The sequence below is a fragment of the Dromiciops gliroides genome, chromosome 2 (genome assembly GCF_019393635.1).
Source record: "Dromiciops gliroides isolate mDroGli1 chromosome 2, mDroGli1.pri, whole genome shotgun sequence".
NCBI lineage: Eukaryota > Metazoa > Chordata > Mammalia > Microbiotheria > Microbiotheriidae > Dromiciops > Dromiciops gliroides.
In genome coordinates, this window is record NC_057862.1 from 85,589,040 (window position 1) to 85,610,968 (window position 21,929).

The window sequence follows — 21,929 nt, forward strand, 5'->3', positions numbered from 1 at the left end:
AGGATTATTTAGGCATTCTATTTCCTCTTATGCTAATCTGGGCAATTTATATTTTTTGTAAAAATTCATCCATTCCACTGACATTGTCAGATTTATTGGCATATAACTGGGCAAAGTAACTCCTAATATTTCCTTTAATTTACTATTCATTGGTGGAGAATTGACCCTTTTCATTTATGATACTGGTAATTTTGATTTTCTTTTTTTTCTTTTTAAAAATTAAATTAACCAATGATCTATCTATTTTATTGGGTTTTTACATAAAACCAATTCACAGTTTTATTTTACTTTGAAATTTATTAATCTCTCCCTTGATTTTCAGGATTTTTAATTTGGTGTTTGTGAATTTTTAATTTATTGTTTTTCTAGTTTTTTTTTTTAGTTCCATGCCTAATTCATTGATCTGCCTTGTTATTTTATTGATGTAAGCATTTAGAGGTATAAATTTCCCCTACCTGCTGCTTTGACTGCATTTCATAAATTTTAGTATGTTTTCTCATTGTCATTCTCTTTCATGAAATTATTGGTTGTTTCTATGATTTGTTTTTTAACCCACTCCTTTTTTATGATCAGATAGTTTAGTTTCTACTCAATTTCAATCTGTCTTTTCATAACCCTTTATTTAATATAATTTTATTGCATTATGACCTGAAAAATTTTCATTTAATATTTCTCTTTTTCTTCATTTGGTTGTGAGATTTTTTTATGCCCTAATCCTTGGTCTATTTTTGTGTCGATGCCATATATGGCTGAGAAAAGATTTATTCCTTTATATCCCCATTCAGTTTTATCCACAGGTCAAGCATACATATCAATTTTTAAAATATATATATACACACATATACATATACATACATATATACATATATATAATCTCCTTAACTTCTTTCTTGTTTATATTTTTGCTTAGATTTAACTAGTCCTGAGAGGGAAAAGTTGAGTTCTCCCATTAATAGTTTTGCTGTCTACTTCCTTTTATAACTCATTTAACTTTTCCTTTGAGAATTTGAATGCCATACCATTTGGTGCATATGTGTTTAGTATCGATATTACTTCTATGGTTCTATTCATTGTCTATAGTTCCTTTTAGCAAGATGTGGTTTCCCTGCTTATCCCTTTTAATTAGATCTGCTTTGGCTTTGTATTTGTCTAAGATTATGATTGTTACCCTTGACTTTTTACTTCAGCTAATGCATAATAGATTCTGCCCCAGCCCTTTATTTTAACTCCATGTTTACCTTTTTGTTTCAAGTGTGTTTCTTGTAAACAACACATTGTTGCATTCTGATTTCCAATTCATTTTGTTATCTGCTTTCATTTTATGACTGAGTTTATCCCATTCACATTCACAGTGATGGTGACTGTGTATTTTTCTTCAGTCTCCATCCCTCTCTCTGTCTCTCTCTCTCTCTGTCTATCTGTCTCTGTGTCTCTGTCTCTGTCTCTCTTTTTCTCTCTCTCCTGTAACTCCTCTAAAGTTTGTTTTGCTTTTGACTGTTGCTTCTTTTTTCTGACCTCTCTTTTATCATGTCTTCCTTTCTCTCATCCTTATCTTCTCATAATTTCCTGTTGAGTAAGACAGAATTGTATTATTAATTGAATATACATACACACATATATGTGTGCATATATGTGTGTATGTATATATGTGTGTGTGTGTATATATATATACACACATATACACACACATATATATGTAAATGTTTACATATTTTTCCCCTTTGAACCAATTTTTGTTTTTGTTTTGTTTTTGTTTGTTTTTTAAATATAAACGATCCCCTGATCGGCCCATTTATTTTCATAATGCCATAAAAGAGTGAAATAACATGGAAAAAGATGCACCACTATTACTTCCCAGCAAGCGGAACCAAGAAAAAAAACCCAAACACCGTTTCCTGCATGTCCTCTAATTGACCACAGACTGCTAGAGACACTTTGTAGTAGAGTGATGTTGTCTCCTTTTAGCACGATCAGACCAAGTTGTTTCCTTGACTTTGATTTAGAGTGATACTCATCGAAACCAGTTATGCAGCCCTCTATTTGCATATTTACTTGCTCATATAGCCACACTTGGATTCAGGACTGGTTTTGGAGATACCTGAAGATGAGGTTGATGGGCTGCACCATCATCTTCTGCACCTTCTGTCCCTGGCCACAGTAAGCCATGGCGGGAACAGACAATGAGAGTGCTAGTCTCACTGTGTCTCAGGGAAACCACCCTTTGAACCAATTTAGATGTAAGTTTCAAGTGCTGCCTGCCCCACCTTCTCATACCATTTTCCCTTCCACTTTAAGAGTTCTTTCTTAAAGGCCTCTTTTATGTGAGAAAAATTCCTCCATTCTTCATCTATCTTCCTTCCTCTTTCTCCCAAGGCATCCTTCTTTCTTGCCCATCCATTTTTTTACATCATCCCAACTCCCACACTCTTTCTATGTAGAATCTTTCTAACTTCCCAAATAATGATAATGTTCTTAGAAGTTACAGGCATCATCTTCCCATGTAGAAATGTAAAGAGTTTAACCTTGTGTCCCTTACAATTTTTCTTTCATGTTTAGCTTTCTATGCTTCTCTTGAGTCTTATATTTGAAAGTCAGAATTTCTATTCCTCTCTGGTCTTTTCATCAGGAATATTTGAAAGTCCTCTGTTTCATTAAATAAACATTGTTTCCCTTGAAGCATTATACTCAGTTTGGGGGTATGTCCTAGCTCTTTTGCCTTTTGGAATATCATATTTTAAGCTCTCCACTTCTTTAACATGGTAGCTGCTAATGATCTTGACTGTGGTTCCATGGTATTTGAAGGATTTCTTTCTGGCTATCTGAAATATTTCCTCTTTTGAGAACCCTGGAATTTGGCTATAATATTCCTGGGAGTTTTCCTTTTGGGATCTGTTTTAGGAGGTGGTAGCTAGATTCTTTGAGTTTTTATTTTACCCTCTGGTTTAGGATATTTGGGTAGTTTTCCTTGATAATTTCTCAAAATAGGATGGCTAAGCTTTTCCTTTGACCATGGCTTTCAGGTAGTCCAATAATCCTTAAATAATCTCTCCTGGATTTAATTTATAGGTCAGTTGTTTTTCAAATGATATATTTCACATTTTCTTCTATTTTTCATTCTTTTGGCTTTATTTTATTGTCTGTTGATATCTCATAGTCATTAGTTTCCACTTGTCCAATTCCAAATTTTCAGGAATTATTTTCTTCAATAATTTTTTGTAACCCTTTTTCCATTTGAACAAGTATTTTGAAAGTTGTTATTTTCTTTACTATTTTTATGTATGTTTTACCAACCTGTTAATTCTTTTATTTCTTTGTGCTAATTTTTTACCTAATTTTCCCTCTACTACTCTTATTTGATTTATATATATATTTTTAGCTCTTCCAGGAATTTCTGTTGTCTTTATGTCCAGTTAACATTTTTTTTTATTTGGGGCTTTGTTTTTAGGTGTTTTGACTTAATTATCTCCTGGGTTTATGTATTGATCTTCCCTGTCACTATGGTTGATTTTTGTGGTCAGGTTTGTTTCTGTTTCTTTTACTCATATTTCCATACTATTTCTTGATTTTGAACTTTATGTTTAATAGAGTTCTGTTCCCACTAAGCTTCATGCATTTTTTCACTGCTGTTTTCAGAACTAGTTCTGTGTGTTTGGAATTCTTTAGTGCTTTTAAGGTGGTGTGATCTGGGGAGAGGTATGTTCACTGCTTCCCTGGTCTATACTCTTGTCTTTCCCCCCAGATTGTCCCTAATCCTTCAGGACTGTAATTGATATTGCTTCTCAGGGCCCTGTTCCCTTTGAACTGGAAACTATATTGTTCTTTAGGGTCCCTCCTTCCTTTGGACTGAAGTGATTCTGTTTGTTAGGGTCCCTGATCCCTTCTTGATCAAAAGCAATACTGCTCTTCAGGACTCCTCCTTTTTAACCAAAATACCCCCCTCTATCTTTGAGTTATGACCCAGAAGTGGGCATGGAATGTATTTTTAACAAAGCATCTAGTCCTGTGTCCAGTGCTAGCACAGGGATCCCCTGTAATTTTTGACAGGTTTCCAGCTGCCCTTATCATCTCTGCATGGAGAGCAGCCCAAGCTTCTATTGTTTCTCTTGCCACCACCTAGTCTCACCATTGATGTTTCATCCACGTGGGCTTCAGGCCAGCCTCTACCCCCATGTTGCAGACCTATCTTTCCAACCTCATAAGTTGTCTTGGGCTAGAAGAATGTATTGTTGGCTATGCCACTCCAGAATTTGATTTGACGTGTTATTTTAAAGTTCTTTAAAGAGAAATGTTAGGAATGCTTAGCTGAGTTCTTTCTCTATCCCACCATCTTTGCTCATTCCCTGGAAGTCTCCAGGGATCCAATTCTAATTGAGTTTGACACTACTGGAGTAATGTATATGGTACTGGATCAGGAATTATGAAAACTTGGGTTCAAACACCATTACAGACATTTACTAGAGTTATGACCCTGGGAAAGTCACTTAACCTCTTTGACACTCAGTTTCCTCATCTGTAAAAAGTGCCTATTAATAGTACCTATCTGACTGAGTTGTCATAAGCCCTGAATGAGGTGATGCCTGCAAAGCATTTAGCCAACTTTGAAGTGCTATGTAAATGCTAGTTATTAATATTATAGTCAATCTGTGGCTGAATGATTAATTGGTTACTGGTTGATCTAATCTTATTTATATACAGGAACAGCCTGGATCTGAGAGTTTATCATCTGTTTTCCCTGGCTGTTTTGGAGGTTATGGGAATAGTTTCAGCTGTCAAAAGGGTCTAAACAATTGACTACAAGAAGATAGAAAGCAAGCAGCTAAAAGTCATGGAAAAGAGACAGATAAATTTTAATGTTTATATTATATTTCTGTTTTATTAGCCTTTATGAAATTAGCCAGCATTTTGAGAAGCACTTGATTAAAAAAAAACTTGATAAAGGTTTTGTTTATTTTTTAATTGCATTTGGATTTTTTCATCACTAAATACATGCTTTATTTTCAGTTGGGATAGACATTATTGTGCATCAAGGCACAAACTTGCCTAACACAATTGACTGACTGATGGATTCTGGGCAGCTCAGGGGTTAGGGCAAGCCCTGGAAGGTGTGGGAGCTATATTTCAACTCCACCCCTGCCATTCCTTGCTGTGTTTTCCTTTTCATTCTTCTCTAGGCTTTTGTTAGCCCAGGGTGTTGTTACCTGATGGAGGAAAAATCTTTTTGTTCCATTTTCTAGAATCATGTGGTATTTATGGAGTGAAATTTATTTTATGTGTGCAGCTGGTCTATGAGCCTCCCTTCCTAGTGTGAGTGTTTTAGTTGCCTAATGTTCTGTATATTAAAGACATTTTCTACTACCACCTTACTTCTGATAAAGTGGAAGTTTTTTAAAATGATTTTTCATTACTTCTTCCAAATCTGCCACCCCACTTCAGTAGCATACCCCTTTACAGGTGAAGAAACATAGGGACTTGGTTTGAATATGTTCCGATAATATGCATGAAGATTGTTCTGCTAAGGTTATCTCATTTATTGAAAATTTCAGGAGGAAGGTCCCATATTTTCATAGCAGTGATTTTTTTCATCATAGCCAAACCTTCCAGCAATGTTGAACATTGGTGCCCATTCAGAGTATGGCTAAAAATGAATGAATGGAATATTATTGTCATCTAAGAAATAAAGAATGTGAAAAATTCAGAGAAATGTGAGATTTGTGATTTCATGAGATATCATGAACTAATATACTGTGAAGTATAAAGCAGCATGGTGTAGTGAATAGGAACATTTGAGTTCAAATCCTGCCTAAGATAGTTGCTTTATATATGACTGAGCAAGTCATTTTTACCATTCTTTGACTCAGTTTCCTTAATTTAAGGGGTTGGACTGTTTTGTCTTTAAGGTCCCTTTAAGCTTCAAGTCTATTACCTTATAATCTTAAACAGAAATGGGAAATCAGCATGTGCAATGAGTACAACAATATAAATGGAAAGAACATGAAGAAAAATTGAATACTGTGTAATCATAATAAACATGTTTTGATTAGGAGAAGAGCTGAGGTGATGCACCTCCTTTCTTCTTTAGAAATGGAGGGCTATAAGTGTTGAATATTGCATATGCTGTAACATACAGTTGATATGCTGGTTATGCTGAACTATTTTTTTTTCTACTTAAATCTTTGTTACAGAGAAGTTTGGGAGGAATGGAAGGGTGTATTCAGAAATAAATGTGATGGAAAAACTGAAGAAATCAATAAAAAATTCAAAGAGATTTTTATCCTTCCAGAAGGTAGAGGAAAGAAGAATTAAGGTGAAGATATTCAGTTACTACTAAAGAGTTAGATATTACAAAGATTTTCATTATTCTCAATTGGATTAAATTATTCATGTGGAAAAAAACTCATCAAAAGAAATAGAAAATGGCAAAATTCTTAATCTGTTTTTTTTTTAATGTGGAAATTCCAGAATCTCTTTTCTGTTCTGCATCATTAAGATGGCCCTATACATTTCAACAAATGTGGTGAGATCATATCTATAATCTGCTTATATTAAAGAGATATTGGTCTTTGTTTAAGGTTTAAAGACATTCTGCATAGATACTCTGTGCTGAAATCATATATTTCTCTTCATTAACCTTACGTTCTCATTATTTTTCAAAATTGTTTTCCAGTAAAATTGGCTTTGTAACTCCAAGCTCCTATAGGATTTTTTTTAATCTGAAGTGAGTTTGTGCATTAATATTGATCTGATATGTTGATGCAAGTCAAGCAACTGATGGACAGAAAGAACCAGTGAGAGCTCCTTGGAGTAAAGGAAGAAATGTATAAATAGAGAGAAATCATATTCTGATCATTGAAAATAAAGTTAGTGGTGTTGTAGATGTGAAATTGTACTTTTGTTCATTTATCTTGGATTCTACCAAACTGCATGTAAGGGAGAAAATATACCTTTTTCTTTCAGAAAAATTTTAGTCTTTTTTATACTTTTGTTATTATGTCACTTATATCTCTAAATATATTCACCCTCTCCCATCCATTGAACCATCTCTTATAATAAAGAATTTATAAAAGGGTAGAAAAGTACTTCAACAAAACATCATGTTTGATAGGGTTGACAATATTCCATAGTCTCAGCCACCTACCTCTGTGAAAAAGAAAGGGAAGTACATTTTCTCATCTTCATCAAACTTCATCATTATAATTACATAGTTTCCAATAGGTAAAGGTTTTAAGAATATGAACAGACAATTTTCAAAGTAAGAAACCCAGGCTATCAACAAGCATATGAAAAATGCTTCAAATTACTAATAATTATAGAAATACAATTTAAAACAACTGTGAGATTCCACATCACATTAATCAAAATGGAAAAGTTGACAAAAAAGGGAAATGGCAGTTATCAGAGGGACTATGAAAAGACAAGCATACTAATAATGCACCTTTGGTGGAGCTATGAACTGATACAGAGATTTTGGAAAGCAATTTGGATCTATATCCAACAAGTCACTAAATTTCGCATACCCTTTGATCTAACAATGCCTCTACTAAGCCTGTATCCCAAAGAGATCATTGAAAGAGGGAAAGGACCAATATTTACAGAAATATTTGTAGCAACATTTTTTGGAGTGGCAAAAAGCTGGAAACTAAGGGGGTAGGTATCAACTGGGAAATGGCTGAACAAATGTTGGAATAGGAATATAATGAAATAATGTTGCATTATAAGAAATGATGAAAATCAAGGGTTTAGAGAAATCTGGGAAAATTTCTATTTGTACAACAATAACAACATTGTACAGATAAATAGTTTTGAACTCTGATCATGCAGTGACCAATAAAGATTCCAGAGGACTGAAGGTTAAGCATGTTACACAGTTCTGGGCAGAAAGGTGATCAAAAAGAAATATACATTTTTGGACACATCCAATGTGGAAATTTCTTTTGCTTGTCTGTGAGTACTTCTTACAAAGGTTTGGGGATTTTTTTTCCTTCAATTTTTTTGGAGGGAATATGAGGAAAGGAGAGGGAAACTAGGTATAAGATTGGGAAAGAAGGAAGGAAGGAAGGAAGGGAGGAAGGAAAGAAGAAAGGAAGCAAGAAAGGTAGAGAGAAAGAAAGGAAGAGAGGGAGAGAAAGATAGGAAAGAGAAAACGGAATGAAAGAAAGAAGGAAGCAAAGGAAGAAGAAAAGAAAAATGTTTTTTAAATGCACAGAAAAGAAGTGAAGGAAGTCCAGAAGGAATCGCAGAAGGCAGGACAGCTTTGAAAGTAACATGTTGAATTTTTTATATACTTGCAAAGAAAACTGTATAGAATCGAAATTCAGGTTCATGTAAAACCCTCTCTTACTGTTCTGTTTTTATGGAAGTGCTTGCTTCATTTTTCAATTTTTATTTTGTTTTATTCTGAACTTAAATACCAAAAAAAAATCCCAAACCAGATCATTTTTATACACACAACAGAACATAGGATTTAGTATTAAGCTATGGATCTCCATTTTATACCCCTTGCTTTGAATGCCAGCACACATACATACATATATATGTAAACATGCATGTAATGTAGTTGTGTGTGTAACAGTGACTCTCTGGTGCCCTCACTGCCTGAGGGCCTGGTGTTTTACATTTCTTATCCTTGTCACAGTTTTCCCATGAGGTAGTTGGAGAAAGTCACTCCATTTCTACCACTGGCTAGGGTCCCCATAATAATGTTCCTCCGATTTTAGAGATCTAAGCACCCCAGTTCCAACAGTCAAATTAGCTCCACAAAAGAATATTTACTTCAGAGATATGGCAAGAATTAACATATAGAAATTTATCCCCTAACACCTCAGGGCCATAATTCTTTCTTCACTGTATCATTTTCTATGAACAGGAGAGGGATATATTTTCATTTGGCCTCAGGTCCTTTATATCTTTAGTCCCACCAAGTTCAAGTCCAAAGTGCCCCCTGGGCTTGTATCCCTGTTCACTGGGTTCTCAAGTTTTCCTTGATGAGCTGACTGTAATATCCAGCCTGGAATCTTAGGCTTGCAAGTGTCCATGACTTGAGTTTTTGGGTCCAGAATTCTAGTCCCTGCACCTAGAACTGAAAAGGACAAAAGTGAAACGAGCAAAACCCCCAACTCATTCCATGGGGCCACATGGCCAAAGGGGAGGGAAAGGTAGCCCTCAGACCTTTCCTTGATTACTGCATAGTGTCACATGCCATGAGCCAACAGGTTCTTTAATTTAGTCCTTTTCATTTCTCTCTGTCAATTTATACTACCCAGGATTCTTGGAAATCATCTCTTTGACCATTTCTTGCTGACACAATAATGTTCTATTATATTCATATACAAGAGTTTGTTCAGCCATTTTCCAGTTATATAAGAGGCAATCTAAGGCAACCATTTACACTTCTTTTTTTTTTTTTTTCGTTTTTATTCTATTAGTAAAAATCACTCTATTAGGATCAGGCCATTTGTTATTTTTTTAATGACTATTTCCTCCCTGGTATTATCTTCCTTATTAACTCCTCCTCCTTATTCCCTTTTATTTCCTTGTTGAGTTTATGCATTTCTACACCAAACTCTGTGTGTGTATGTGTGTGTCTATGTATTCAACCCTCCGTTGTCCATTTCAGGATAGAATGAGAATTGTTTGATGCTCACTCCCTTCACCCTTTCCTCTGTGTTTCCATGTTCTTCTTTTCATATGCCTGTTATGACCAAAAAACAAAAACAAAAACAAAAACCAACCCACAGTTCCACTCCTTTCTTCCACATTCAAACAATGTAAAATATATTCCCTTTACCCTCTCTTTCCCCCCGCCCCCATTTCCAAAATAGCAGAACAGGAGTCTCCCTTCTCCCTCTCTCCTCCTGCATTCCCACATGGCTTAGGACCTCTGTGATTCTTATTAAATTCCTCAAATACCCTTTCAAAACATTGAAGTTAGAAAGGGGCACTCATTTCTTCTCTATTAAAATGTTAGCATTACATCATTATATAGCAGCTTCCAGTTGCTCAGATAAATTTACCTTTATAGGTTTCTCTTGACTCATGTTTGTATTCCAAATTTCTTCACCTCTGTTTTTTCCATCAGAAATGCTTGAATGTCCCCTATGCCATTAAAGGACTATTCCCTTTCCCCGCTCCCCACCATGTTCAGCTTTGTGGGGTAAGTTGTTCTTGGTTCTAAGCTATCTTTTGCTTTTTGGAATACTATATTTCAGTACCCTGGTTTTTAGTAGAAGCTCTTTTGTGATCTTGACTGTAATTCCTTGATATTTAAACTGCTTCTTCCTGGATACCTGCAGTATTTTTTTTTCCTTTAATGTAGAATATTTGTATTTTGATTATGATATTCCTGGGATTTCTGCTTTGGAGATCACTTTCAAAAGACTTCCCCTCCTCTCCCTACCCTATGCGGTGGGCCTAATAGATCTGGCAAGTTTTTATTTGTAGTTTCTTGAAATACAATATTCAAGGTTTTCTCATTGGTTTGTGGGTTTGGGGTTAAGGCTTTCAAGGAGTCCAATGATTCTTAAATTGTTTTTCTTTGATGTGCTTAATTAGTGAGTTGGCTTTTTTATATATACCAGAAATCTTACATTTTCTTATTTTTATACTCTTTTATAATTTGGTTCTAATATTTCCTATTGTCATAGGGAGTTGCTGATTTTGGTTTGGTCCAGTCTAGTTTTCAGAGTCCAATTCTTGGGTAAAATTTACTGGTCTGAACTCTGTGTCATCAAGCTAGTCACTTACCAGTACTGCTCCCATGTACTTTTTTTTTGACCAATCTGGGATTTTTTCAGTAGAGGCTGTACCCACCCACAGGCTTTTGCTGCCTTTGACCTTTAACTTTACAGTTTAAATATTTTCTTGGAACCATCCATAGCTGGAATGAGAGGCTACTCTAAACCAGCACTGGCTTTCCCAGGAGTTCCCTTTTCTATAACTGCCTAATTTCTGGTTGGGATGGGTATAGGGCCCATGATTTTATTGGCACAGGAATCTCAGCGATGAGCAAATTCTTTCTACCAAAGTAGCTTGGTCTTTGGAGTCTTATCAGATTGGCAGTTTAAAGGCCTTACAAAGAAATACATGGCCATTATCTTTCAGGCGCAGGACTTAAACTTAGGCCTTCAGGCCCTAAGTGGCTTTCTGTTCCACTGTACAACATTGCTTCTCCACAATTGATTTAATTAACTTATATTTTTCCATAAAAGAAGAATTAAGCAGAAAAGTTTGCTGATGTTGTCATTTTTAGTTAACTATAACCATTGGAACACTAATGGTTTGGGTGATCAGATCATAACCAAGGCATCACATATTATCTAATGGCAGTATGGGGTGGCTAGGTGGTACAATGGATAAAGCACTGGCCCTGGAATCAGGAGGACCTGAGTTCAAATCTCAACTTAGTCACTGACTAGTTGTATGACCCTGGGCAAGTCACTTAACCCCAGTTGCCTTAAACATCTGGGGCCATCTCCAGTTGTCCTGATGTATATCTTGCCACTGAACCCAGATGGCTCTGCAGGAGAGAGTGAGGTTGGTTGGCTCACACAGCCTTCCCTCACTTAAATCCAATTCTCTGCAAGTCATGAAATCACCCTGATGTCATGGTCCTCTTCAAGAATTAAGGACAAACCATCAAAACTATTTGGTACTGGCTAAGAGTGGTGGATGAATGGAATAGGTTAGACACAGGAGACATCATAGTAAATGACTATAGTAATCTATTGTTTGATAAACCCAAAGACTCTAGCATTTGGTATAGGAACTCGGTATTTGACAAAAACTGCTGGGAAAACTGGAAGATAGTATGGCAGAAACTAGGCATAGACAACATCTTATACCTTATACAAAAATAAGGTCAAAATGGGTTCAAGATTTAGACATAAAGAAAGAAAGACTTTAATTGCATTAAATTAAAAAGGTTTTGTACAAACAGAAGCAATGCAGACAAAATTAGAAGGGAAACAGAAAACTGGGAAACAATTTTTACAGTCAGTATTTCTGATAAAGGCCTAATTTCTAAAATATATAGAGAATGAAATCAAATTTATGAGAATGTAAGTCATTCCCCAATAGAGCAATGCTCAAAGGATATGAAAAGGCAGTTTTCTGATGAAGAAATCAAAGCTATCTATTGCCATATGAAAAAAAATGCTCTAAATCACTATTGATCAGAGAAATGCAAATTAAAACAATTCTCAGGTACCACTGCACACCTGTCAGATTGTCTAATATGGCAAAATTAGGAAAATAATAAATGTTGGAGAAGCTGTAGAAAAATTGGAACATTAATTCATTGTTGGTGGAGCTGTGAACTGATCCAACCATTCTGGAGAGCAATTCAGAACTATGTCCAAAGGGCTATGGGACTGTTCATACCCTTTGACCCAGTGGTACCACTGCTAGGTTTGGATCCCAAAGAGATCATAGAAGAGACAAAAGTATCCACATATACAAAAATATTTATAGCATCTCTCTTTGTGGTGACAAAGAATTGGAAATCAAGGGAATGCCCATCAATTGGGGAATGGCTAAACAAGTTGTGGTATATGAATGTAATGGAATACTATTGTACTGTAAGAAACGATGAGCAGGAGGAGTTCAGAGAAACCTAGAAGGACTTAAATGAACTTATGCTGACTGAGAGGAGCAGAACCAAGAGAGCATTGTACACAGTAACAGCAGCATTGTGTGATGAACAGTGGTGATAAACTTGGCTCTTCTCAGCAGTGCAATGATCCAAAACAGTTTCAAAGAACTCATGATAGAAAATTTTCTCAACATCCAAAATAAAAAAAAAAATAAATGTAGATTATGAATGCAGATTGAACCATACTGTTTCTACTTTTGGGCTTTTTCCCTTATTTTTTGAGGTTTTTCCCTTGTGTTCTGATTCTTCTTTCACAAGATGACCAATGCAGAAATGTTTAATGTGATTGTACATATATAACCTATATCAGACTGCTTTCTGTCTTGGGGAGGAGGGAGGGAAGGGAGGGTGGGAGAAAAATTTGGAACTAAAAATCCTTTGAAATCAAATTTTGAAAACTATGCTTGTATGTAACTGGAAAATAAGAAAATACTTTTATTTATTTAAGAAAAAGGATGAAGGGCAAACAACATCAACAATGGCAATATATCATAATTATAGGTAAACTTTGTAGAAGCAAATGAGTAGCCCCTTGATTACTGACCTTGCAAATCTAAATGATAGCCAAAGCTCCATCGTAATATTATATTTATCAATTTCACTTCTGAGAAATATAAGAAGATGGCCCAGGACAGCCCTTTGGTCAACAGGGTTAAATGCCAAATAAAGCTTTAAGTCGATGAAGACTGATGAAGGCCTTTGGATTCTAAAAGAAAACCATTGTTGACTTCTGAGAGAACAGGTTCAATAGGCACATGTCAAATTGCAGTGGGCTGATACAGCAATGGATGGAGAGGATATGATGGTCAATGTCAACGTCGGCCAACAACTGTTTCAGGGAGTTGGCCATGAAAATATTCTGCTGGAAGAGGTAATAGGGTTTTATTGGTATGGGAAACAACCAGAGGAGGAAACCCTCTCTATCCCTGCATATTTGCACTTTCTTTTTTTTTTTTTTTTTAGTGAGGCAATTGGGGTTAAGTGACTTGCCCAGGGTCACACAGCTAGTAAGTGTTAAGTGTCTGAGGCCAGATTTGAACTCAGGTCCTCCTGAATCAAGGGCCAGTGCTCTATCCACTGCGCCATCTAGCTGCCCCTGCACTTTCTTTTTAACTTAAGATCTTAAAGGATAGCCGAGAACACTGAAAGGTCAAATGATTTTATGGTTTGTACATGTGAGAGGAGAGACTTGAACTTCAATCTTCTTAACTATGGCTGAACAAAGATGGGAGCAGGCAGACTTGGTATTGAAAAGATACCACAAGCATAATGTAATGGATTGAGTGATGGATTTTTTTATAAGCAATTTGAAATTCACTAAACCTGAGTCTCATAATGATGGTAATAATACCTTTATTTACAAGTTCAGGATCACAGGATTTTTGTGAGGCTCAGGTGGATACTGCATATAAAGTGCTTTGCAAACTTAAAAATCCTACATAAATTTCAACTATTCTTTTCCAGGACTGAGGGCCAGTTACTTCATCTTTGTATACAAAAGACAGAACATCATATTATTTTGCATTATTCTATAGTTTCCTTTTTTATAAAAGTCATGGCTACACATTTTCTGCCCTAAGTTCAAATCTGAGGCTTAAGAGATCTTCCCAGTGTTTCAGCAATATTTGTTAAAGAAAAACAATGAAGTTCTTCAAGAGATGCATGAATTTGAGATTGAATTTGTAAGCAGGATGGATAAATCATGTGTTTATCTGGGATTCTCACCAAAAACCACAAACAAATAGTACAGGTTGGCCTTATTATTTGACTTATATGGCTTATGATATATCATCCACAATGAGAGTGGCTAAAACGTATATTTATCTGATTTTTTAATAGATATGCCCCCCTGAAATATGGAATAAAGCTTTAATAACATGCAAACAGAGGTCTAGCCCCACAGGTATTTATAATAGGTATTTTGTTCTTGGTTTATTTCAGAAGTATATCATAGAAACACCATGTGCCGGTATGTTCTTTTATTCTTCAGCACATTTTGGCTAGACTATATGGGGGGTAGAGAAATGTCTATCCACAGAGGAGCAATTTTGATAAAAGTGAGCAGTTTTGTATACAGATACTTCTTTCCTTTTTTGAAATAAAGTAATTCATGTATAAATGCCCTGAATTTTATTTTGGAAAATGCTTTTGTTAGCACTTATCTTTGCTTAATTTAGCTAGCAAACCAGATCATTTTTTAAAAAGAGAGCTTGCTAACTGGATGGCATCCATATAATGCACCACATCCTGTATTTTCTGCTATACTGAATTATTAGGAGGAATCTTATGCCCGTATTTACCTTAGAAATTGTGGGTCAGGAAATGCAGCATAGTGTAGTAGATAAAAGAGTGGACCTTAAAGCCAGGTGAATGTCAAGGTCAAGTCTCATCTCTGATACATACTGCATGTATGACCTTTATTCTCAGTGCTCTGATCAACTCTTTAATTCAGTCTTAAGGGTTAAGATACTTAACTCTGTGTGTGTGTGTGTGTTGTACATCCTGGTGAAAACTATGGAGTACTCAGAATCATGTCTTTAAATACAGATAAGTAAATTAATAGAACTTCAAAGAAAATTGATTATATTGAAATATTTTTTTTAAAAAAAATCATAGATCACAGATGAAGAAACCATCGTTTAAGACTCTTAAGTTGCAGAGAAGATGATGACCCATATTGGTTTTTTTTTTTAATGTATAAGGTATTTTATTTTTTCCGTTACATATAAAGATAGTTCTCAACTTTTGTTTATACAAGCTTTACAATTTCAGATTTTTCTCCCTCCCTCCCCTCCCTCCCCCCTCCCCTAGACAGCAGGTAATCTGATATAGGTTATATCTATATATCTCTATACATATACATATAGATATATATACACACATATATATACACATAATAACATTAATCCTATTTCTGCATTAATCCTGTTACAAGAGAAAAAATCAGAGCAGTGATGCAAAACCTCAAAATAGAAGAAAAAAACAACAGCACCCAAAACAAAAGAAATAATATGGTTCAATCAGCATCTATACTCCACAGTTCTTTCTTTCTTTTTTTTTCTTGGATTTGGAGATCCTCTTCTATCATGAGTTCCCTGGAACTCTTCTGTACCATTGCATTGGTGAGAAGAATATAGTCCATCACAGTAGGTCAACACTCAATGTTGATGATACTGTGTACAATGTTCTTCTGGTTCTGCTCATCTCACTCATCATCAGCTCACATAAGACCCTCCAGGTTTCTCTGAACTCTTCCTGCTCATCATTTCTTACAGCACAATAGTATTCCATTGTATTCATATACCACAACTTGGATGACCCATATTGTTAAAAGTAATAATATCACTTACTCTGTGCCAGGCACTGTGCTAAGTAAATGCTTTACAATTAAGAGTTTCCATACTAAGGAGTTTCTTATATCAGTAACATCACAGCTCCAGCCCTTATCTCTATTTTGTGTTTATTTATGTGGGTGCATGATGTATGGTTCCTTGAAGGTATGTACTGTTTTTCTTTTTCTTTTTCTCTTTTAAACTTTATATACCCAGTACTAGTATAGTGGTCCTGAGTAAGCCCTTTTGTGATCGATTTGTTGGTTTTCTTTCACTAGGAAGAGGGAAGTCCATCAAAATTGAGGCATAACCTTTAGAAGTGGGATTTGGGTACATTTTCTTCTGCTACTTGATAGTGGGGGCAGTGAAAGGGAGCTGAGGTGAGCCACCAGAAACAGGAAATGAAACCAAGGAAAGGAGCCCCATGAGGTCAGTTTAAAGATTTAGACATGGCAAAGCACAAGCAAGTAACAAACAAGTCCAATAGAAACAGAATTGGCCAAAGCAGAACCTCATCCCGAGGACTCATAGGCCATAAAATATGTTACAGGGCGCTCAGGCCCACAAGTCTTTTTAGGTCTGAGGGACCTAGTAGATGGGGAGGATCTGGGGGGGAAAAGGAGACAAGTTAATATGAAGATGGACATGTGTGCAATGTAAGTCCAGATGGGGAAGCAGATTGCTGAGCCTGGGAAGATGAACACAGATGGAGGCAATATACAATCACCATAATAACAATAATAGCTGACATTTTTATAGCACTTTAAAGTTTACAAATCATTTTACTTGTCTTATCTTACTTGAGCCAGCCTGGGACATCAGTCCTGGTGGGGGGGGGCGGGGGGATGAAACAGCCAGTGGAGGGAGGTCTCAGAATCAATGCTTGGTCAGATCCCTAGAGTGGAGATCAGGCAGCACAAAATTGCCCAGGGAACAGTGTAGCTGAGCCCCAGGTTGGAGAGGCTGGGCGGTAGATTCTGTGCCTGGATAATGAATATGCACGAGTTCAAGTTGGACAGGAAAGGAAAAGTGAGTCAGCATGCCTATTACTTAACAGCATGGTCATGGCCATCGGCGCTGGGGTCATCTGCTCTCAGCCTTGGTATTGTGCTCCCTGTTTAGTTAGTGTGGGTAGATAAGACTGACAGGTATGTTCTAAAAGCCTAAAGGAGGGCAGAGCCTTTCAATTGGCCCAGCCTGGAGAAAAAGCAGAAGCCAAGAGTTTCTGGGGAGTTCTGACACCTTGGAATATACATTAGAATAAGAGTTAGGTCAGGAAAGATACAGCTCAGGTCAAAATGTTGAGAGATCACAAGGAGGTGGGTGTTAATCTATCAGCAGCCTTAAGTTCCCAGTTTCTTTTTTGAAAGAGAGCTGGACAGTAGCCCAGTCCTTAAGGGTGAGGTTAAGCTGGGAGGTTATTATGGGTCAACAGACCTCTATTCACTTTGGGTCAAGGAAACAAATGTGCTCATGTTTAATATTAGAGAGTGTTAACATTACATAATTGAAAGGATTCACAGATCCACTAGTTATCCATTGGATAAATGACATTTTAAGTAATGTCTTGAGACCATAGTGACATTCAGTGTGCAGCTGGGAATTTTAGAGTGTGATTGCATTCCTGAGGGCATACTCTTACTGAATTTGGTCATGGTAATGGGGGAGGGATCCATTATTGCTCACAGCGAGGAGGAGGAGGAGAAGAAGAATCTTAATTGGCTGAATGGTGCTGGCTTAAAGAAGTATCGATGTCATAGCATCTGCTGATTTGTGACTCGTAAAATAGAGGAACTTGGAACTTCCCAGTGGCATTACTTGAAGTTCAAATGTATGCTGAAGATGAAAATAGTGGAAGGGGTCCTTTTGGTGGTATAAAGGATACGATTCAGGCAAATAGAATGTTTAATGTTAACTTTCTTAGTCATCCTAGATGCAAGAGAAACACATCCCTTTTAAAATGAATTGTTCCAGGAAGTAGTTCTCACAAATAGCAATTTGTCAATTAATAATAATGAGGGAAAATTTCATAAAGCTACTGTTTATTTTAGTAGAGGATAAGAATTACCACTCTGGCTGAGGTGTTCAGACTAATTTGCCCAGGACAGTATCTTGGACAGACACCAATGAGAACATTATTTTTGTCTCCTTTACAGCTCAGCTCCTTTACAGCTCATATCCAGTCAATTACCAAGTTTCAACAATTCTATTATTTTAGATTAGCTTATTTTTATAATTTTTATTAAATTTTATTTTTTGCAATTAATAAGCACTTAATTTCTTGCCTTCCTAACACCACAACCACTCCCCCTTCTTCCCCTTCCCTACTGGAAAAAAAAGGAAAACATTAAAGAAAAGCTTTATGACAAATATGCATTGTTAGGCAAAATAAATTGCCTTATCAGTCATGTACATAAAATGTGAGTCCTATTCAATAACCTGAGTCTTACATATACTCTCTGTCAGGACACTATTAATCATCAGTGCTCAGGAATTATGGCAGGTCATGGTGTTGATAAGAACACTTTAAGTCTTCCAAACTTGTTTGCTTTTACAATAGTATGATTACTGTACAGAATATTCTCCTGGTTCTCCTAACTTCAACCTTATAATAAAGTGAAATAGTATTTGTAAAATTGCTTAACCAAGTGTTTATATGTGTGTGTGTATGCATATGTATATATGTGTATATGTATGTAAGTGTATATATGTATATGCATGCACACATACATACATATATAAATGTTTATTCCCTTTCTCTTTCCCTCCGATCACATTCTGTTCTCTCTTCTAGTTATTATGTTATTATAAGTGTATGTGCTATGTTTGTTTCTGCTCCCAACTGTGAGCTCTGTGAGGGCAAATACTGTGTCTTAATTCTCTTTGTCTGTCCTCCAGTACCTAGCACTGTACTTTTCACATATTAGGCACTGAATAAATTTTAGTTAAAGGAATGAATAGATACTACAATGCCTCCTCCTGCCAGCCATCCCCTATCTCCATCATGATATTATTCTTAGGACATTCCCCAACATCCTTGACTTCTTTGTAATAATGGAATCTGGACTGATCTTTCTTGAAATTATCCAAACCTACTCACATGGCAACTATTTTATTTCTTATTATTCTTTGCATGTCAAGATGGCAGGACTGATTGAATTACTTCCCATGTTTATATGCCTTCTAATATAGCTACATCTAATCAGCATCTCTCTGCCTATATTGACTCAGTGTCTAACACATAGTAGGTACTCAGTAAAAATGTATTGCTTAGTTAGAAATTACAAGAAGTTACAACATGATTTACAACAGGAAGATACTAACTTTCTTTCTTCATTCTGATGTAAGGTGGCTTTAAATATCCTAGGGATGGTAAATAGCATGTTGATACTCTGTGTTACTGAAACTCTTTGATAAGATGGTATGGAGATTAGTAAAGTGTTCCTATCTTTTCTTTTGTTTTCTTGATCTCTCTGGGATAAACACAAAGCTATTTTTTTTTCAATAATGGTATAGAAGTATGTATAGGTAGCAGAAAGTGTACTGCAGTTGCAGCGAGAAGAGCTGGTTTTGAATTCCAACTTTGTCATTTTCTAGTTTTGTGACCTTAAATAACAAGTTTATCATCTTTGAGTCTGTTTCATCATAGAACTTGAACTTGATCTACTCATTTTGTAAGATTTGGGAGACATAAATATCCATGCCTAAATACACATATAGGTATGTTTATATGGATATACATGTCCATATAAACCTACACATATATGCATCTCAAAATTCTTAGTTCAGTTTTGTCAGTTTAAAAATATACCAAATGCTATCTTGGGAAGGGGGAAGGGAAAGGAGGGAGGGAGGGAGGAAGAAAAATTTGGAACTCAAAACCTTACAAAAATGAAAGTTGAAAACTATCTTTATATAGAATTGGAGAAAAATAAATACTATGTAGAAAAAAGTAGAATGTTAAAAAATAAACAATAAAAGTACACTAAGAATTTTGAGACAGGATATCGATACATAAACGTCTTTTGCAACCATAAAACACTGCATGTTGGTTAAGTAATGAATATGCATTCTTCAGAACTACTAAAGAGCCATAGTGTCTAGTTATATAGAACCTTGTATTGCTTTTACACTGTTAATCTGCTCTCCCATGGCACATTCTTCATAGTTCAAGCTTTTTCTAGTACTTAGAATTTTAAAATAATTGTTGTTAGACTCTATTACAAGGTGACCACTTGTAGTTTTCTTCAGGGTCAGTGTCAAGGAGTGAACTTCATCTTGGGGCTACAAGATGCAAAGTAAAGTGTCCATCTGAATATGCTTTGTAGCTTTTCTCAAAGTTATTGATGTTGCTAAGAACCAAAGTCAATGTTTTTTTCTGTTTATTTTCCTGCACTCATTAGGATACAAAGCATGCTATTTCAGTGGACTTGAAGTAAAATCTGCAAGTTCTGATGAATTTTGTGATCATCTGGAATTTTCTAACCAGTGGCAGCCAGCTACTCTCTGACTGCCAATCTCAAAGCAATCTTACTTGGAAACATGGCCTCAGGACAGTAGCATGGGGAACAAATGGGAATACTAAAACAAAAGAACAGAAAACAAATGCCAAAATAGAGAAGAAAATAGGCATTATGTTGACACTCAGATGAACAACCATTTGTCAGGAAATACTGTGCATACCTGTGGAAACAGACACTACAGGAAGCAAAAACAGAGGCTCAGAAATGAAAACCTTGAAGTCCTGTGGAAGAAAATATAAAACATTTGTTCACTCTATACTTTCTTTTTCTTCATTTAAAAAATGTTTATTTTATTTTTAATTTATTAAATGAAACAAGCATTTCCATAATATAGTGGAATTTTTAAAAAGATGATTGCACAGGAAACCACAAATCTATTATGTACAACATGCTATTTCCTTTAATATATAATAAAGTTATCATGTAACTTCTTTTCTTCTCTCCCCGGACCCTAGAGATTACTACCATCAGATACAAATATATGTATTTGTATGTGTGTATGATAAAATCATTCTATATATCTATTTATCATTTTTTTTCTTTGGATACATATAGTGTCATTTGTAGTTAATTTGGGCATTTACAATACTCAAAGTGACTTAGTTCAAAGTTATTCTTAAAACAATTTTGTTATTATTGTATACAACAATCGTTTGGTTCTTCTCATTTCACTATTCATTATTTTGTAAAAGTTTATCCATGATTTTTCTAAAATCAATGAGCTCATCATTTCTTATAGCATAGTAGTAGTCCATCATGATCAAATACCACAACTTGTTCAGCCATTCTCCAATTGATGACATCCCTGCAATTTCCAGTTCTCTGACACCACAAAGAGAGCTGCTTTAGTTCTTTTCCTCCTTCCCTAATCATCTTTGGAAATAGACCTTGTAGTGGTATTTTGGGGTCAAAAGGTATAAGCAGTTTAGTAAATATTTGGGTTTACTTCCAGATTACTCACCAAAATAGTTGAATCTATTCACAATTCCACCAACAGTGAATCAGGGTCCCAATTTTTGTACATCCCCTCCAACATTTGTCACTTCCCCCTTCAGTCATTTTAGCCCAATCTGATAGATGTAAAATGATATTTTAAGGTGGTTTTAATGTGCATTTCTTTACAATTTAAGTGAAATGGAAGAATATTTACAAAAATATAAATTGTTTTTCTTAATTTTTAACAATAACTTTGCTTTCTAGGTTGTCCTCCTTTGGGTTTGGAAACATTAAAAATCACTGATTTCCAGCTGCATGCCTCAACAGTTAAGCGATATGGCCTGGGGGCTCACAGAGGCAGGCTCAACATTCAGGTAACAACTGTAGTTTCCATGACTAATCAAAGTGCTTCCTGTTGTTGTTGTTGATGATGATGATCCTTCATTTTTGAAGAGGACCAATGTATTATTGTTGTGTAGTCTCCTCTTCTTC

General features: G+C 35.6%; 1 protein-coding gene and 1 pseudogene across 1 annotated transcript in view; one reads left to right on the plus strand and one right to left on the minus strand.

Moving 5' to 3' along the window:
* The window catches only part of CPXM2 (carboxypeptidase X, M14 family member 2), a 234,106-nt gene that overhangs the window by 61,673 nt on the left and 150,504 nt on the right, over positions 1–21,929 (plus strand). Inside the window, exon 3 of the mRNA XM_043985357.1 lies at positions 21,702–21,811. Coding sequence (XP_043841292.1) covers positions 21,702–21,811 — 110 coding nt within the window. The remainder of the gene's footprint in view (positions 1–21,701; positions 21,812–21,929) is intronic.
* LOC122741448 lies at positions 1,762–2,166 on the minus strand (annotated as a pseudogene).